Source organism: Oryzias melastigma, linkage group LG12 (assembly GCF_002922805.2).
Source record: "Oryzias melastigma strain HK-1 linkage group LG12, ASM292280v2, whole genome shotgun sequence".
In the NCBI taxonomy this organism is placed as follows: domain Eukaryota; kingdom Metazoa; phylum Chordata; class Actinopteri; order Beloniformes; family Adrianichthyidae; genus Oryzias; species Oryzias melastigma.
Genome location: NC_050523.1, coordinates 8,528,016 through 8,545,803, shown reverse-complemented (window position 1 = coordinate 8,545,803; position 17,788 = coordinate 8,528,016). Strand labels below are relative to the sequence as shown.

The window sequence follows — 17,788 nt, the reverse complement described above, 5'->3', positions numbered from 1 at the left end:
AACATATAATTTCATACTTGAATGTATAATTGAATATCAAAAATGTACAAATGAAAAATACAACTTATGCACCCAGAACTTGAAATTACCTCATTTTAAAATTAACTATGAATTCAAAACAGCTCCTACGCATACAATTCTGTAAATATTCACCTGATACAAACACACACAACCACATGCACAGATCAGAGTTACAAGCTCACTAAGGGTTGTGAGACTCCTTTCACGTCTTTAGACGATGAGTTTACATGCTGCTAGAATGCTGGGTTATTAGAGTTTTAATGTGTACATTTTTGTTATTCGAGTGTACATGTGAATACACAAATGCATACTCAGTTTGGCAATAAATTTAATGTATGAGTGAATGTATGAGAAGATAGATACAAGTTACAAATATAGCGTGACTCAGATAAATCTATGGAGTCTATTTTCTCTCCATAGTGTCTGTCTTTTCCTCTCACATGATACAATATGCACTTCTATTCATGGTCTAATTGATACATAAAAAATTCCACTAACTAACAATTATTTTGCCTAAATGGATACTATCAAAATATTTACTACCATTTGGCATTTAAAACTAGAAAATATGCTTTTTAATAGACTCTTTTTTTGCATTTTGTATTTTCATTGGGATTGGACAATAAAAAGAGAGATTATACATTTTCAGTCAAGTTAACCTGCAAAAACAGGAGGTCATCTGTGTTTGTTTCAAATACAGACTAAAATGCACACATGTAAAGTGACTTAAAAAAAAAAAGAAAAATAACCGAAAAAAGGAAAATTAAGTTTAAAAATTTATTTTCAATAATGTTTTTATAAGGGAAAAAATTGTTACAAAAGGGGAAAACAGTAATTTCAAATAAAGCATGCTCTTCCAGGTGCAATAAATAATACCCATTTGTGCCAGATAACCTAAAATTAGATTTTTCGTATTCCTAAACCAATAAGTCAATTTTTCTATCTTGAATACTTTAATGACTAAACTCTTTTTTTACTAGCACTTTTTCTTTTAAACAACAAAAACACAATATCTTTGATATAACAGCTTCAAACATAAAAACCTGGAATTTTGGATTCTTTAGATTGTTTTGTTCTATGCGGTTAAAAGAAGTGTATCATTATTTATTCAGACATCCTGTGAAATGATTTGCAAAAAAGGTTTCGTGCACACAACCCACATCCCTTGCTGTGATTCACTGTCAGCCAATTGTAATTGACCATATTGGTAGACGCAAGCTTGTGATTGGTCATCTTTTTGCTAGCATGACATGTACATAAAAAAGCAACAGATAGAACAACAAAATAAGCAAGAAATAGATTTCTTGATTTTCTTATGATAATTTTATACCCTTTTATCTGTGGTTTTCAACCAACACTGCTGTTACTTCTAGTGCTCAATCAATTGTTTATACATATTTGTATTTAGATGAGTCAAATCATAACGCCCAAACAAGAGAAAAATCAAAGAAAAATTAGGTACATTTAAAGGAAAAAAAAACATAAATCATAACAAGATGTAACAGTATGATGAAGATGTTGCTTTTTTTTAAAGAGGATACATAAAAAACTCAGGTTGATCACTTGTGACACTCAAGTGTGCACACATATCTGCATAAATCCCTCTTATTTATCTCTTGAATTAATGACAATATTTAATATTTTAAATGGCTAAAAACATGTCAAACTAAGCAAAAAAAGTCTGGCGAATGCATCATTCAAACACCCGGTTTCTGACTCTCCTGACCTCCCCCTCCCAGGATCGAGCACGACAATACAGGGATGGGAACCAGCTGGTTCCTGGACAGAGTGGTGGTGACCGACATGAACCGTCCCCATCTGCGCTTCTATTTCGCCTGCAATAACTGGCTGAGCCGGGAGGAGGCCGACAACCTGATTGTCAGAGATCTGCTGGGCAGCATGAACCCCATGGATGTGCCCAAATGTAGGTCACTTCAGTACGAGTCTGACACGAAGGATCACAGTCACCAAAACAGCATCAGTGATTGAACAACAAAAATACACCCAATTATACAAATGTAGGGGTCATCACAGCCTAATGCTGTACAGAAAAAATTAAGTAAAAATGTATCGACTTAATTTGAGAAAAAAATAATAATATAAAAAAAAATAATAAATAATATAATATTAACACTACAAACACTGCAAACTAAATGATACCAGTGTTCTTAATTAGCTGATATGTGTAAACTCACTAAGAACAATGGTGCCTAATAGTCTGCACTGTTTCAGGCTGTAATTGAACTCCACCCTCTGTGTAATCCTCTGATAAAACGAGCCACTGTGGCCTTTGTTGCAACTTGATCTAATGTCTTAGCACCTGCAGCCTATCAGGTGCAGCTCAGTGAAGACACGGTGCAATAAAGCAAGGGCAGGAGTGCTATATCTGTTGCAGAGACGGCTATTGTTATGCATTTTTAACTTGGCCACAGTGGTGTAAACAAAGACCCAAACACACAGTTGAATAAAACAAAAGAAACATGCAAAAGTAGGTCAGAACTGCAAATTATGGGGTTGTGTTGTGCCTGTTTGGAGGTCATTGATAAGGATGTAGGAAAGAAGTAAATGGCACAGGCTACTGTATGGTGTATGCAAGTGGTCTGCACAAAATATCAAGGTCTGTGAGATTGTAGAGAGAAAAGTTTCACACAATTTTTTTGTTTATAAAGGCATGCTGCAGGTGATAAGTAGTAAACATTTATAAGACACGCAGGGTAAGCATTTATTAAAGTACTGATATCTAACTGTAAAAATTTCTCCATTACAAGTTACAAATCACCAATTCCAAATAGGCTTGAGTAAGTGTTAAAGTATCTGATTTTAAAATAACTTAATTATTTTACTTGTACTGAATGTAGGCTCAAAGAAGACCAAGAAATGTGAAGAAAAAGGAAATGTTTATTTATTAAATTTTATTTCATAATATTAGAAATGAATGAATGAATAGAAAAGAAATTTAACAACACAATGTTTCAAAATGACAGAACAAAATAAATAATAGAACAAAAAGTCAGCCTTAGTCACACTCAAATATTTGAAAGTGGCACAAAAAATAAAAAAAAAAGGAGTAAAACGTATAAATAAAATTTAGAGCTTTAACAAAAGTTGGTTCTCAAAGTTCTTGGAACTTATTCCAGCTCCTTTCTGTGTAAAAATTAGGTCAGCACTGCTAAGAAGATGCTCACAAGATGGAGGTAGGGAAGTGTAGAGCCTTATTCACAACTACAGTTGAGGTGGGAAGGTTTTCAGGACGATCTTAACATGGGAGTCAATGAGGAATTACTCACTCTAAGCATCAGCCTCTCTGGTCAGTTGCAGTACTGCAACGTTTTGTTACTTCCTGGTTGGCATCACCCAACCGTTTACATTAATGAAGTCCATTTACTATATAGTACTTTACTCTACTGCTGGTAAGTAAGAAAATGAGAAAGAAAGGGAAATCCAGTACACTACTAAAGGGGTCCTAAATGCTAGGGGTATAGGAAAAAAATTGATTTGGCAATATATCGTTTGGAGGTACTTGTATTGATTTAAAATGTTGACAAGATGATATTTGATCAATTATTTATAAGCTACCTTCAGCGTCTGACTTTTGTTTTGACTTTTCTTATACTGAAAATGATTTTGTTGTGGAAATCAAATATTGACTATTCCCTTTAAAAAAAACATTTCTTAATTTACTAAGAGAAAAGCACCATGATTTTGCTCAGGTAAAAGTGACTTGTATGAGATATAGCTGCAGTGCTTAATGTTGTGATCATTAGCTAAATTGAATTTTCTAAGTCATACTCTTGAAAAAAGTGAGAAATCGTCCTGATATTGTGATATGATCGCATCGTAAGACATTTATCAAAATATAAGGAATGTGTGGTACCTGACCTTGATACAGAAGTTAAAAAATGTTCAGAGAAATAACAACTTTGAAAAAGTAAACTATCCCAACAAGGATTGCAAAGTTTAGGACTTCCACTATTTTTTCTCTAGTTGTTTTTCCCCGCCCTCCCTGGCCAATGACTGAAGAGACTGTTAGTAACATGGTTTTGCACAAAGTTCAAAACTCGATCAGGACCAAATTAAGCAGACTCGGTCTGAACCAACTGACTTTTCCAGTTGCAGTGCACCCTTACACTATTCCTGTTTCTAAACCGTATAACATGATGTAATAAAAGTGTCTATAGCCACAACTCAACCGCTGTGAACCGTTGACCCCACATGCCTAATCTCCTGATCGTCTTCACCACCAAAACCTCACAGTCTCACTCGGTTTGCAAATTCAGCCTTGCTCTAAAAACAAGCACAAAGAAATAAGAATTAAACCAGAATGATTTCATTTATCATGTTTTACAGTGAATAAATACATTGTGAGCGTTTTCACTGCCGACATGAAGGGAAGTGGAACCGATGCCGACGTCTTCTTGAACATCTTCGGAGAGCATGGCGATACAGGTACACTGGCAGAGACCAGCTTGTCTTATTTTGATTTTTATACTTTAAACATTTCAGTTTTGTGTGGTAAAAACTTACTGTCATAGATCTGTGTGTGAGGCAGAAGGGGGGTTGTCCTTCCAGTATTGCCAGTCCCAGACGATAGAATTGTCTTCGCCTCTGGCTCCAAGCTGCTACTTTTGTCTATAGGCCAAAGTTGACCTATTTATTTTGCATACTAGTAAATAAAATGATTAATTCTGTTAGAAGTTAAAGAGAAAAACCCAAGCAGAGCAAAAACAGGTTATAAATAAAGTGTTTGAGAGGTGGAGGGAGTTGATTTGCCATCAGATGCACAGGTGATCATCGGAGATCCTCAGAAGCAGCTGTGACATAAGAATACTCCAGAGTGTAATTGTGCAGGGCGGATGATGTGACTAGATCTGCTGGGGATTCTCCAACGTAGAAGATGAGATTCCACTGGCAGGCAATGATCAACATAGTGACTTCTCTAAGAGACGTAGTGAGACGAGAGCTCCAGAAAATCCACACTCCTCGCGAAGGAAACAGAGGAGGAAAAACAGGCGGGAAAATTCCAAAAAAGAGACAGGCTAAACTCTTAAACAAGGCCAAAAACAGGGTAAAAACCATGAAACAACAAGAAGATTAGAACTATGAATTGCTGGAATGTGAACTGACTCAACAAACTGGCAGAGTGGAAGATTGACATGTTTTTTGGCTGGATTTCGTTACAACAAAACATTGTTAATTAAAGAATTTTGCATTTGTTTATAAGAAATAAACAAGCAGTTCTCATTCAGAAGGTTTTGTTTGTCGTAACAGGAGAGAGAAGGCTGGACAGTGGCAAAGACAACTTTGAACGTGGGTCAGAAGACAAGTTCACAATCGAAGCTCCAAACCTCGGCAGGCTAAAGAAAATCACCATTGGCCACAACAACAGAGGCTCATCTGCCGGATGGTTTCTAGATAAGGCCAGTTCAACCACCACATGCACATGTTCTCACCAATAAAACTGATGCTGACGGGGCACCACTTTCTCTAAAGGTGATGATAGATGATATGGGGAATAAAGAAGTGTATGAGTTCCCGGTTAATCGCTGGTTTGCCATGGATGAAGATGATGGCAAAATACAAAGAGATATATTGGTTGGATCCATGCAGCCTATGGGTGAGAAAAAATGCATACTTTTTCAAAGTAAAATTGTTGTTTTTAATCAGTGACGGAGCAGTAATAGTTTTTTGGTCTGAATAGGAATTGTGTACAATGTGCAAGTGATGACTGGAGACATCAGAGGTGCAGGAACCAACTCAAAGATCCACATGGTCATGCACGGAGCCAAGGGCATCAAAAACAGCGGCAAGGTTTTCCTGGAAGGAGGAGCTTTTGAGCGTGGTCTGATCGACATTTTCAACGTGGAGATCTGTGAGCTCATCAGCCCCCTTAGCAGGATCACAATCGGGCATGACAATGGTGCCGTAGGAGCTGGATGGTACTGTGAAAAGGTACTTTGTGTTTCTTATTGGCTTCACTGTGACTCAGGATCGGATGTTTACCCATTCAATCCCTGCTTTTCTACCAGGTGGTGATATACTGTCCGTTCACGGGCATCGAGCAGACATTTCCATGTGGGATGTGGCTGGATGAGGATGAGGGGGATGGACTGATTGAGAGGGAGCTGTATGAGATGGTCTCTCTTAGACAGAAAAAGCTCAAAAGTGGGTTATTTTAATCAACTGAAATCCCAAATGTTCATAAAAGAATGATAGAATCTATATTTGAGCAGCTTCTCAGCTGTATTTATTCTGATTCAAGAATACCCATGGTCTCTTTGGATTTGGACCTCGGACATTAAGGGGGCAGGCACAGACGCCCAAGTGTTTCTGCAGATCTATGGGGAGAGGGGCAAGTCGGATGAAATCAAACTGGACAACAACTCGGACAATTTTGAACAAGGACAGATTGACAAATTTGTGGTAAGCTTGGATAAGCTGAGCAAAGAACATTCATGTTCATTGTTCATCTGTTACTCTAATCCACGCTAAGCTCTATAGAAGTTTTTTTCATGTTTCAACTGATTATTTTGTGCTTTGTGTAGATTGAAATGCCAGACATGGGAAAACTGTTGAAACTGAGAATCTGGCATGAGAAGAGAAATCCATTTGCTGGTTGGCATTTAGCAAAGGTGAGACTCTGCTTTCTCTGTGTGAGTTTTCCTACAAATATGCTATCCAGGCTTTCTAATCAAAAACATTATTTGAAGCAAGAACACACATAAAAACATGAGTCTACACGTTTTCTGTAGGTGACTTTGCTGAAGACCCTAACCATGGAAAAATATTCTTTTGAATGTGGCCGCTGGCTGGACATCAATGAAGACGACAATGAGATAGTGAGAGAACTTCCAGCCACAGGAGCTTTTATTGATGAGCCACTTCCTTGTAATTCCTTTCAAAATTTGATTAACAGAGCAGTCTTCACAGTTCCTGGCTAGAAATTGCCTCCTTTTCTGTTTCTTTCTTCAGTGATAAAGTACCGCGTCACCATCTGCACAGGAACCGTCAGTGGCAGCGGCACCGACGCCAGCGTCTTCCTCAGTGTAATTGGTGACCTGGGTGACACAGGCGAGCGCCTCATGTATATGAGCAAAAACAACGTCAACAAATTTGAGAAGGGAAACGTGGGTGAATTTTTATCTTAAATGAAGACAAAAAAATAAAAAGGTTTTGGAATTGTTCTGCAGCCATCTTTACTCAGCTTTTTACATGTTATCCTGCAGCACGACGAGTTTCTCATTGAGTCAGTTTGGTTGGGACAAGTGAGGAGGGTCCGAGTGGGCCACGACGGCCGCGGTGGAGGCTGTGGTTGGTACCTCGATAAGGTGATGGTTAGGGAAGAAGGCCAGCCCGAATCTGCAGCCATTGAGTTTCCTTGTAACAGGCAAGATGGTTTCTTTAACATGTATGAAGTGAGAATTACACGCTTGACATTTGTATCGTTAGTTTTTTTTATTTATTTATTTATAAACAAAAAAGGTCACAGGATGTTAGGAGTAATAAATAGGCCAAACACAAGGAATCCACATTTGTCTGGTTAGTAAAACGTCAATAACAGTGATGTAAACTGGCTGTCTGGACATGCTGGCCCTCGGGTGGCATGTGTTCAGGTATTTAGGCAACTGATGGACTAGCTTGCCTTTACAAATAGAGATTAAATGCATGCAGCCAGCCAAGTCTCTTCCAATGTAACTAGAGTCAAACCGCAAAGCTAGGGTGCAGTGTTACTTCTGAAAACGACTCCCTCTGAGTACTAATTGGGAATGGTTCAATTTCAAATTGTAGAAACAAACGAGAACAGAGAGCAACTTTGTAGCTTTAGCAGTTTTGGATTACCTTCAACTTTTGAGTCAAAATCAACAGATCTTACCCAGTTTTGCAGCAGAAAGGCACAATCTTTAGATGTAATTTAGTCAAACATTTTTGTCAGTTTGTGGTTATTGTGTATCTAGTTTTAAAGTTATTACATTGTCATGGACAGATGAGTGTAATTCTTGTTTTTTTCTTTTTTTTTCCAGGTGGTTGGACCAAAATGAAGATGATGGTCAGATTATCCGTGAATTAGTTCCAGCTGGTGAAGGTCTCCGTCTCTTTAGTGAGTGCTTAAAGAAGAAATCAAGTGTTTGGTGATTTTAATGTGTTCTTGTGTTATTTTTCTCACAATGGAGGACAGAAAATGAAGTTTAAAATTGTGTTTTTAAGTTTTTTTCAAATCTTTGTGAATCCGATTCGATGAAAAATGGCGACTGAAAAAGCTTATAGCTGTGATGTGGGTGCTACATTTGGTGAGCCACAAGCTCTTTTCTGATGCAGACAAATAGATCCATGAAAGTCTTTATTTTACTCTTCTAAGTTAGTATCTGACTCAAAACTGTACAGCTGGAGAGTTCCCATATTGCTTGTCATTTTTGTTGCACCGTTAAAGCTAGGTCTGGGTTGTAAAAGGCTAGTAGGAGAACGTGTCAACCCAACATATCTAATAAACTCCTTCTGTTCTGCAGAAACTGTCCTAGAAAATTAGGCAAAAAAAAAACAGATCAAAAATTGACTTGCATGGGACTTTAAATTAACGTTTGTTTAGTTACACATTGATTTTATAAATGTGTTACATTAAATGAACTCCTTCCATGCTCCCTTAGATGTTAGCTACCACATAGCAATAAAGACGGGCAGTGTGAATGGGGCCAGCTCGGACTCCAAGGTGTTTGTGAAGCTGTACGGGGAGAAGGGAGACACCGACAAGGTCATACTGGCGGTCTCCGACAATGACCTGAGTAACTACTTTGAAACGGCACAAACTGACATCTTCACTCTGGAAACCTTTGACATCGGAAGGGTAAGTTCCCAAGAACTTCTCTGAAGACACAAACATAGTTTGTTTCTTGAGTGTTTGTGCTCGGCTCTTGCAGATCAACCGCCTTCTGATCGGTCACACCAATGAAGGTTTGAGGGCCGGGTGGTTTTTGGACAGTGTGCTGATCTCTGTGCCAGTTCACGGGATGCAGTATATGTTCCCGAGTCACCGCTGGCTCTGCAAGGATGAGGCCGATGGAAAAGTGGAGGTGGAAATCTATCCCAGCGAGACCATGGAGATTGAAAAATGTAAGTGACAAAAGCCTGATGGATGGTTTAGATTCAGTCTATTAGAAGGAAAAACGGGAAGTCAAAATACAGTAAGACATGAAGCAGACAATTTGCAAAAAGATATAATAAAAGGATTAATCAGACTTTGAGTTTAATGCAATTTCATACCATGATTAATTTTTTGTAGACATCAGTGCCTAGTGATAGAGTGGTGAAGGGATGGATGAGGGATGGATCATGGATGATGGATCATTTGTACATTAAAAATGAGTGATGAATGGATATTAAACTAGCAGAAGAAAAAAAAAAACTTTGAATGAAGGTAACTAATGGTTGAATGGATAAAAAAAATTATAAATTTATAAGGCATAAATCAGGCACGCCCAAAATCTGAGAAGAGTTAGGAGTAGAAGGAACATATAGATGAACGGATGAGGAGAGAATAAAAGTGGGAGGAAGGCAGAGATGAACAGAATAAAAAGACAAAGGATAATGGTTGGATTGGAGACTAGAAAAGATTGATGGACAAATGAGGTGAGGAAATGGATAGCAGGAAGGATTATGTCTTTGATAAAAGAAATATTCTAGATTATTTTCGGCTTGAATCATTTATTCAGATAGATTCTAGGTGGTTCTGGCTGCATTACCGTAACTAACTTACAACAAGAATGAAACATTGAAGTATGTGTCCATTTTCTCCATAGTGATCAACTATGAAATAGCAGTGGTCACCGGCGATGTGCGTGCAGGTGGAACCAACGCCAGTGTCTTCTGTCAGATCTATGGGGAGGAGGGAAAAACCGAAGTCCTCAATCTCAAAAGTCGCTCCAACAACTTTGAGCGTGGCACCACTGAGATCTTTAAGGTTTGCATTCATTCGTCTGCCAACATTTGTTGGGAACTGATGTCACAAGGGACTGTCTCTGATCCCGAAAATCTAGATTGAAGCTTTGGATGTTGGCAAGATCTACAAAATACGGATCTACCACGACGGGTCGGGCATTGGGGACGGATGGTTCCTGGAGACGGTGGACATCAAGAGGCTGACCATGGCTTTGGTGCAGGTGGAGGTGAAGAAGGAGGAGGCACCCAAGAAGGATAAGAAGAAAGACAAGAAAAAGAAGAAAAAAGAAGAAGAGGAGGTGGAAATAATTGAGGAGATGCAGGAAGTGGTGGAGGCTTTTACGTTCACTTGTAACCGCTGGTTGGCGAGAGATGAGGAGGATGGAGAAATTGTGGTTGAGCTGCTCACCGAGGAGAACGAAGACTTGGAAAGTATGTTGATCGCAAAGCTAATTTGCTTAAACGATGTTAAAATTAAAGCACTTTTATTGATTTTTCTTTCAGTGAACTCCTATGAAGTTCATGTGTTCACCGGAACCATGTGGGGGGCGGGGACTGATGCCAATGTTTACATTAATGTGTATGGAGAGACTGGGGACACTGGAGAACGGTGGCTCAGGAAATCCAACCACCTGAACAAGTTTGAGAAAGGGCAGGTAAACCTTTATATCTGGAACTTCATCGCAGATGTTTGAGCAAAGAGTTGAGGTAGAAAACAGATATCCTCATCGTTTTTGTCAGTTTTGGCAATTCTACTTGGTTACACTGCACGTGACCACACGTCCACAAGGATACTTTTCTGTAACATTTTTCAGGCTAGAATGTTCAGGTGGAGATTAGAGCTCCAAAATGTGACAATGTGTCAATCAACGTAATTCCAGCAGATTTTGAAGGAGAAAAGCGAAAAGTTTAAGTTCATCAATAGTTTTAATCTCTATTGTACTGATCATTTTCTTATCTGGTGTTACCAAAAAATCAGGACATTTTTACTTGTGCTCCAAATGTTGGATCTCTTAATTAAATTTTGCACATTATTTAAAAAATTTTGTGTGTGAAACTAGGAGGATATTTTTGACATCACCGCTGTGGATCTGGGAGTCCTGAAGAAGCTGAGGATCCGCCATGACAATTCACTGGCCAGCGCCGGCTGGTTTCTGGACAGAGTGGAGATAGTGGACAATAAAGACGACACAACGTCAGTACAGATGTTCTGAAAAAGAGTCTCATTGTTGGATAATTCCTGAACAGACACTTTGAAAACAAAATATTTTTTTTTTCTGAGGAAAATGTCTATGTTAATGCTTAACTGTTAAGTGAAGATGCTGATAGTTTAAGGATATGTTTTAAAATATGTTTGAAAAGTTGTGTAAACATTCATATGAGATTAATTATCAAAATGTGAAAAAAATTGGATGAAGAGAGCTAATTTACCTCAAAAAATCTGAATAATAAATACCTTTACCACCCCTAAGATTAATGCAACTTTGGCTAAGGGGTAGCTCCAAAAATCAAATGAATAATTAAAAAAAAAAAGCTAAAAATAACATCCTATTTAGTGATAAAACAACCTTATAGAGACAAAATTTGCTAAAGAAAAAAAAACTTATGGTATATGGCATATACTTGTATAGCACTGTACTGGGTTAGCGGGATTGCTAGAGACAGTCCTGGCTATTGTTGGGCGAAGGCAGGATACAGCTTGGGCAGGTCGCCAGTCTGTCACAGAGCCCATGGAGCTGGAGCTATAGCGCTCGCTATGCTAGCCAGCCGCCCGTAGCGTAGTGAGCTCCGCTGCCCAGGGTCCGGTAGAGGTACTGGGGTCGCCATACCATCTGTTGGGCCCTGGGCATGATGTTTTTATTTTCCTCAAGACAATAATAAAAAGATCCTCCAGTTTTATTATATTTTTCCCCTCTCTGATTCATGCTCAAAATAGGCCACAGACAGAGGGAAGTAACATTTAAAATGTCCATAACTAAGGAGCAGCTCCTGCTGCAGGAGTGAAGTACACCAACCAGGAGAGTTCAGAAACATATAAACCCAAACTACTCACTCAACGTCATCCATGTGTTTCCTGACTTGGCAACAAATCCAAGGCGTCAAGCAATAAATTTATTGTGCGTCATAAAAGATGCAGCAGATGTGAATTTGACGTACAAGTCACATTCAGTGTGAATTACAGTCACATTGTAGCTTTCTAACCAGACTTGATTACCTAAGCTAGTAGGTAGTAGGTAGTTGTTAGATAGTTGCAAACATTTGTTTCCTTTACATAAAACATAAATCGCAAATAATCCCAAAATATAAACCATAAACATAACCAACAATCATACCTGTTAATCTTTCAGCTAGATGCTAAAACAAAAGATGGGTGTTTAACAATTTCAGTTGTCTCAAAGGAAAGTAGGGGGGCTTGCTTCGTCCAGTTATTTTATATACAGTCTATGGTTGAGATTTCACGAAAAAACCGGAAGTAGGCGGCGCCTTCACAATAAAAGTCTTCAGAACAAAAATACAAATAAGAAGTTAAACTCTTTTTTTATGACGTTCTTTTACAACTTAAGTATGACTCCATTTGAAACTGAAGGCATCTTCAATTAATCAAAAGAAAAGTTACAAATAATAAGTAATCTAGTAAACTGGATCATTTACACACAGTCCCATTCATAAATTCATTAACGTGGAGCTTCTCCAGAGCTCTGCTGTGTGGTTTGAAATGGAATCTAAACCTGACCATCACTTGAGTGGCCACCATTATCATTCCTGTTGACTTTCAGGTACTTCTTTCCCTGTAAACGCTGGCTGGCTGTTGATGAAGATGATGGGCAGCTTGCGAGGGAGCTGGTCCCTGTGGATGAAGCTTTCATGAGGAAAGGGGATGAAGATGACGAGGAAGATTCTGAAGCTACACTGGGTTTAGAGCAGAAAGGTGAGAGTGGAACCTGGCCAAAAACACTTTTGTAAAACAATCAAATATGAACCATGAACATCTCTTTTCTGCAGCCATGTCCACAACCTACACTGTAAGGATAAAAACTGGTGACAAGAAGTATGCAGGAACAGATGCAAATGTCTTTATGACCCTTTATGGCACCAAGGACGATACAGGTGGTGTCTTTATTCTGGATCATATTAACCTCAGATGATGTGTTTGGATAACTAATCCCTCCCTGTTGTCTGTAGGGATCATCAACATGAAGGCTTCAAAGACTCACAAGAACAAGTTTGAGCGGGGATTGATAGATGAGTTCATAGTAGAAGCTGTTGACATCGGACCCCTGAAGAAGCTGCGAATAGGACACGACAACCGCGGTAAATTAAAAAAAGAAAATGTCTGAGAAGTCCAAGTGCAAATAAACATGTTTAATCACAGTCGTGTTGTGTCGATGTTTAAGGAGGCGGATCCGCTGGGTGGTTCCTTGACTGGGTGGAAATTGATGCTCCATCTATGGGGCAGAGGCTCCGCTTCCCCTGCGGACGCTGGCTGGACAAAGGGGAGGATGATGGAGCCATCATCAGGGATCTTTTTCCTAATACTCTTCAAACTGAGTTCTACACACCATGTAAACCGAAGCACTATTAACATTTAATTTACATACAGTTCATTAATCTTGCATCTTTTCTATCTAAAGTTAATGATTTTCTTTAAATTGCTCCGACTGAATACCCCATTCATGAGTATGTGTTATGTGATGAGTTTATCCTCTTTTTTTTCTCTTTAGTTGTTCCCTATGAGATAAAAAATTTCACCAGCGACGTGTTTGGAGCCGGAACAGACGCAGATGTCTTCATTGTTCTGTATGGGAGAGATGCAGTGTGTACCCAGCAAAAGTCTCTGTGTGTCAACAAAAGGGAGAGAAGAATGTACTTTGAGAGAGGAGCGGAGGACATGTTTATTGTTGAGGTAGGAAAAGTCACTAGCTGCATTTCCATTGACTTTGAAATTGTGCAAATTTGATTTATAATAGCAAATTTGACAAATGAAAACACATCAATTAAAAAAATTGCATTTATTGATAAAAAATTTGACTTGGAGGAGTTTTTTTTCAAAATTGACATATTTCACAAAACTGCAATGAAATCACTTTTTTTTAGAATAAGACTAGTCATGTGACCAACAACCGGATACCATGTATGCGGGCGTCACAAGAGGTTCCACAGCGTCACAATACTCAGGAATTGTTGGATCCACAGCTCCTCTGTGAAATCACCATTTCCCAAAATCGCTTCATTCGTAGACGCTCCCACGTAGCCTGCCACTCCATGACCTGAATAAGACGCCGACGTCTCCTTTGATAGTTGATGACTAGTGCTATTGCTGTGGCAGGAATCTGAATGTATCTGCTGTAAATCAAAGTATTGTTCACAGTCGTTGCCATGTTTTTGAATGACTTGTCAAATTTTGATCATGATTCAATGGACACAGTGTAATTGCAAAATTGTGATTTTCGATATTTCTTGAATTTTGATCAAGTTTTGGGCATATGTGTAATGGAAACACAACTAATTTATTCAACTCTAATGCTATATATACACCAGGCATGTGATGTGCATTAAAGAACATGCTGAACGCGAGTTCTTGATTGCACTTTTACCTGATACTAGCAGATGAACTCATTGTCAGAAGAGACGTGTTGCAAAATATTGAAACGATGCAAATCTCATGGATCTTGCTCCAGGCTTTTTCTTTTACAGCTCCATTACAATTTATGAGAGACTGGCCGAATCCGAATTGCTTCCCTACCCCTACATTTATCTCTCCAAGCGATGACGCGACTGACGTCCTGTATAGTCGCCGGTCATCTATATTTGTGCGTAGCTGCCAGCGCTTGGAAAATATATAAAAACATTGGCTTTATCATTTTAAACAGTCACGCAAAAATATAGTCATTACTTATATTTAAGTGTGTCATTTTTTGTGCTTCAGAGCACATCTATGAGAGGAATTGCCTTTTTTTCTCCACTCCACAAATCCATGGATCACACTACAGCAGAGGAATAGTGTCGCTCTGACCATAGCTTCAAATGCCCTCTACAAATGGAGCAATATCGAGGAGTCAGAGGAGTATTGAGGCAATTTATAGGCCTATAACTCCAGCTGGACACAAATTGCAAAAATTATTTTCTCCTCTGTGATCCATTTTCAAACAGTTGGCTCTTCTGTGATTCAAAGGGAACGCCATCCATACGTCACTCCCAAATCCGAGTCCCTGATTGGTCGAAGTACAACTTTTTTAACTTTCAACATGCATTCAATGGTTGTTTGTTTTGTAAATGTATGCAGAACCTTGCATAGCCACATGTGACCACAACCATTTTGAACCTTGACGCCACTTTACATAGACTTTTTATAGAAATGGTTGCATATATGTGTGTTGCTGAGGCTGATTTGAACGTAACATGAAACTAAGAGCAGCAAAAGCAGGTTTTTGTTTTTACTGCATGTAGCTGTTTCTGTATTTAGCAATGTGGCCTTCTCTCCTCGCAGCTAGAAGACGTGGGAGATGTAATTGAGAAGATCCGTATCGGCCACGACAACCGAGGGGTCAACCCCGGCTGGCACCTGGACAGAGTGGAAATTAGACGTCTGCTGAGGAAGGGAAAGGTGCAGACGGCTGGCACTGTGGTGTAGAGTGTCTTCCATGAATAAAAAATCACAAACATTTTCCCCAAGCTAGATAAAAATAAAAATACACCCTGTTCTTATTGCAGCAACATCAAAGTAATTTTAGTGAACACTGTAGGCATCGTTTTTGCCTGTTAAAATCCTAAAATTCAACATTTGCAGACATAAAAAGATAATTGTTTTCTTATGCGTTGACTGGGTTATGCACATCCTTGTGGCAAACCAAGTTATTGTAATAATAATTTGATAATTAATGTTGTTTTATGTAAGGAGTGTGACGATTTTTTTGAACAATGATTGAATTCATCGTTGATATTGGTTCATTTTGAACAATTCAATCCGATTCACTGACCTAAAATCGATTCAAAAATTCAACTGGTGTGACTCAGAGATAAATACCTGGTACTAAACAGTCCAGGTCAAGTTTTTCACATATCTTATATTTTTCAACATAATAGTAAAGTGTATATTAAATATTTGTACAACGAAACAAGTAAACAATAATTAATGGCAAATCCATCAACATTTTAGTTGCATAAAGCTGTTTTTCCACATTAAAATAATACAACAGGAACATTATTAAAACATAATACCACACTCTATGGCCTCATGTCTTTGCAAAAACACTTGAAAAAGTGCCGACGTCATTTCGCCGTCATCACATTTAGTAAAGGATATACAATATGGCACATATAGTGAATGATAATAATAATAGCAAGAAAGGGAGCAGGTGCCTGCCCCTTAATGTGCATATAACTCTCAATAAATAATCATATAATCACATGACATGATAGAGCAGCAGGCTTCTCTCCCATTCCAGTTTTGGTCAGTAGAGGGAGATGTTGTCCTGATAAATGAAGAGTTTAGTTTTCTCTTGATTTACCATAAAAAACTTATTATTTCATGGGTAAGTAATGTATTCTTTTGTAGGGATCAGAGACTGCAATTTTCCCCTGTGAGCGCTGGCTCGCAAAGTCTGAGGATGATGGAGAAACCGTGAGAGAACTGGTTCCTTCTGACATTATAACGGAGAAACTCTCCAGAGATGGTAGCCTGAAGGTGACCGAGGTCGAGGTGGAAGATGCCCTGGAGAGTATGTACAGCCTCTACATTGTTATACGTGTTGTTCCAGATAGTAAGAATTAGCCTCAATTGAGATGGCGGCATTTCCCCCTCATTTGTTTTTGTTTTTGTGCTCCTCGTCTCTCACTCACAGCTCACACCTACAACATATCCGTGATGACTGGAGACACGCACGGAGCTGGCACTGATGCCAACGTCTTCCTCACCATCTATGGAGACCTGGGGGACACTGGGGAGAGGAAACTGAGCAAGTCAGAGACAAACAGCAACAAGTTTGAGCGAGGATCTGTAAGAAACTGCACATTCTGGACCTCTCTTTCATATTTTTAGCACAAAACTGATCTTTTTTTTGTCAAATGATAAGCAGTCTATTGACTCAGTTTGCTTAAGAAAAAGATAACATATATATTTTTTCCTTCAGGTGGATAAGTTCACCATAGAGGCAGTTGACCTTGGCCAGGTTTTCAAAATAAAAATCCGCCATGATAACAGCATGATGAGCGCTGACTGGTTCTTGGACCAAGTGGAGGTCTTTGACGCCGATACAGAAGAGGTCTACCTGTTCCTATGTGAACGCTGGCTCTCCAGGAAGAAAGAAGACCGCCGAATTGAAAGAGTCTTCTATGTCAAGGTAATACTCAGAAAATATATGAGGTTATGGAAACTAAATCTCAAATAAAAAGTAATCCCAGTTGCTAATTAACATAATGTTATACTGTTTACAATCGGTTTTCATGCTACAATTTAAATAATAAATTAGCACAAACTTTTCCAGAAAAAGTTCATGTTGAGCAAGAAAGTACTGATGAGGGAATGGTTTAAGAAAAAAACACAATAGCTTAAAATGATGCTCAGACTGAGTCAGAAATGGATCAAATCAAACATTTTTTTATGTGCTCGAAGATTAGAGCAGCCCAAAGAGAAAATTTAATAAATAATTTCTTTAAAACATGATTGTCTCTTTAGCAGTTTGAAATATAAAATTTTCATTGATGTAAATTAATTACATGATGAAGATGATGCTGTGAGCTAAAACTGAAAGAGTGAGTGGGCCTAAAGCAGAACCTTGAGGACACCCACCAATAATTGTTCTTCTTCCTGTGGGATGGTGGTGTACTTTAGTTTTTTTTT

At 38.6% G+C, this 17,788-nt stretch overlaps 1 protein-coding gene across 1 annotated transcript in view; it reads left to right on the top strand.

Moving 5' to 3' along the window:
- Window positions 1-4,403: 4,403 nt before the first annotated feature.
- The window catches only part of loxhd1a (lipoxygenase homology domains 1a), a 24,606-nt gene continuing 11,221 nt past the window's right edge, over window positions 4,404-17,788 (top strand). Inside the window, 26 exon segments of the mRNA XM_036214617.1 lie at window positions 4,404-4,467; window positions 5,290-5,438; window positions 5,512-5,635; window positions 5,720-5,970; window positions 6,048-6,183; window positions 6,281-6,441; window positions 6,564-6,650; window positions 6,771-6,906; window positions 6,991-7,145; window positions 7,245-7,405; window positions 8,040-8,116; window positions 8,661-8,857; window positions 8,931-9,123; window positions 9,810-9,970; window positions 10,047-10,380; window positions 10,453-10,604; window positions 11,010-11,143; window positions 12,726-12,877; window positions 12,952-13,056; window positions 13,132-13,260; window positions 13,347-13,511; window positions 13,671-13,852; window positions 15,437-15,553; window positions 16,505-16,667; window positions 16,791-16,945; window positions 17,079-17,288. Coding sequence (XP_036070510.1) covers window positions 4,404-4,467; window positions 5,290-5,438; window positions 5,512-5,635; window positions 5,720-5,970; window positions 6,048-6,183; window positions 6,281-6,441; window positions 6,564-6,650; window positions 6,771-6,906; window positions 6,991-7,145; window positions 7,245-7,405; window positions 8,040-8,116; window positions 8,661-8,857; window positions 8,931-9,123; window positions 9,810-9,970; window positions 10,047-10,380; window positions 10,453-10,604; window positions 11,010-11,143; window positions 12,726-12,877; window positions 12,952-13,056; window positions 13,132-13,260; window positions 13,347-13,511; window positions 13,671-13,852; window positions 15,437-15,553; window positions 16,505-16,667; window positions 16,791-16,945; window positions 17,079-17,288 — 4,050 coding nt within the window.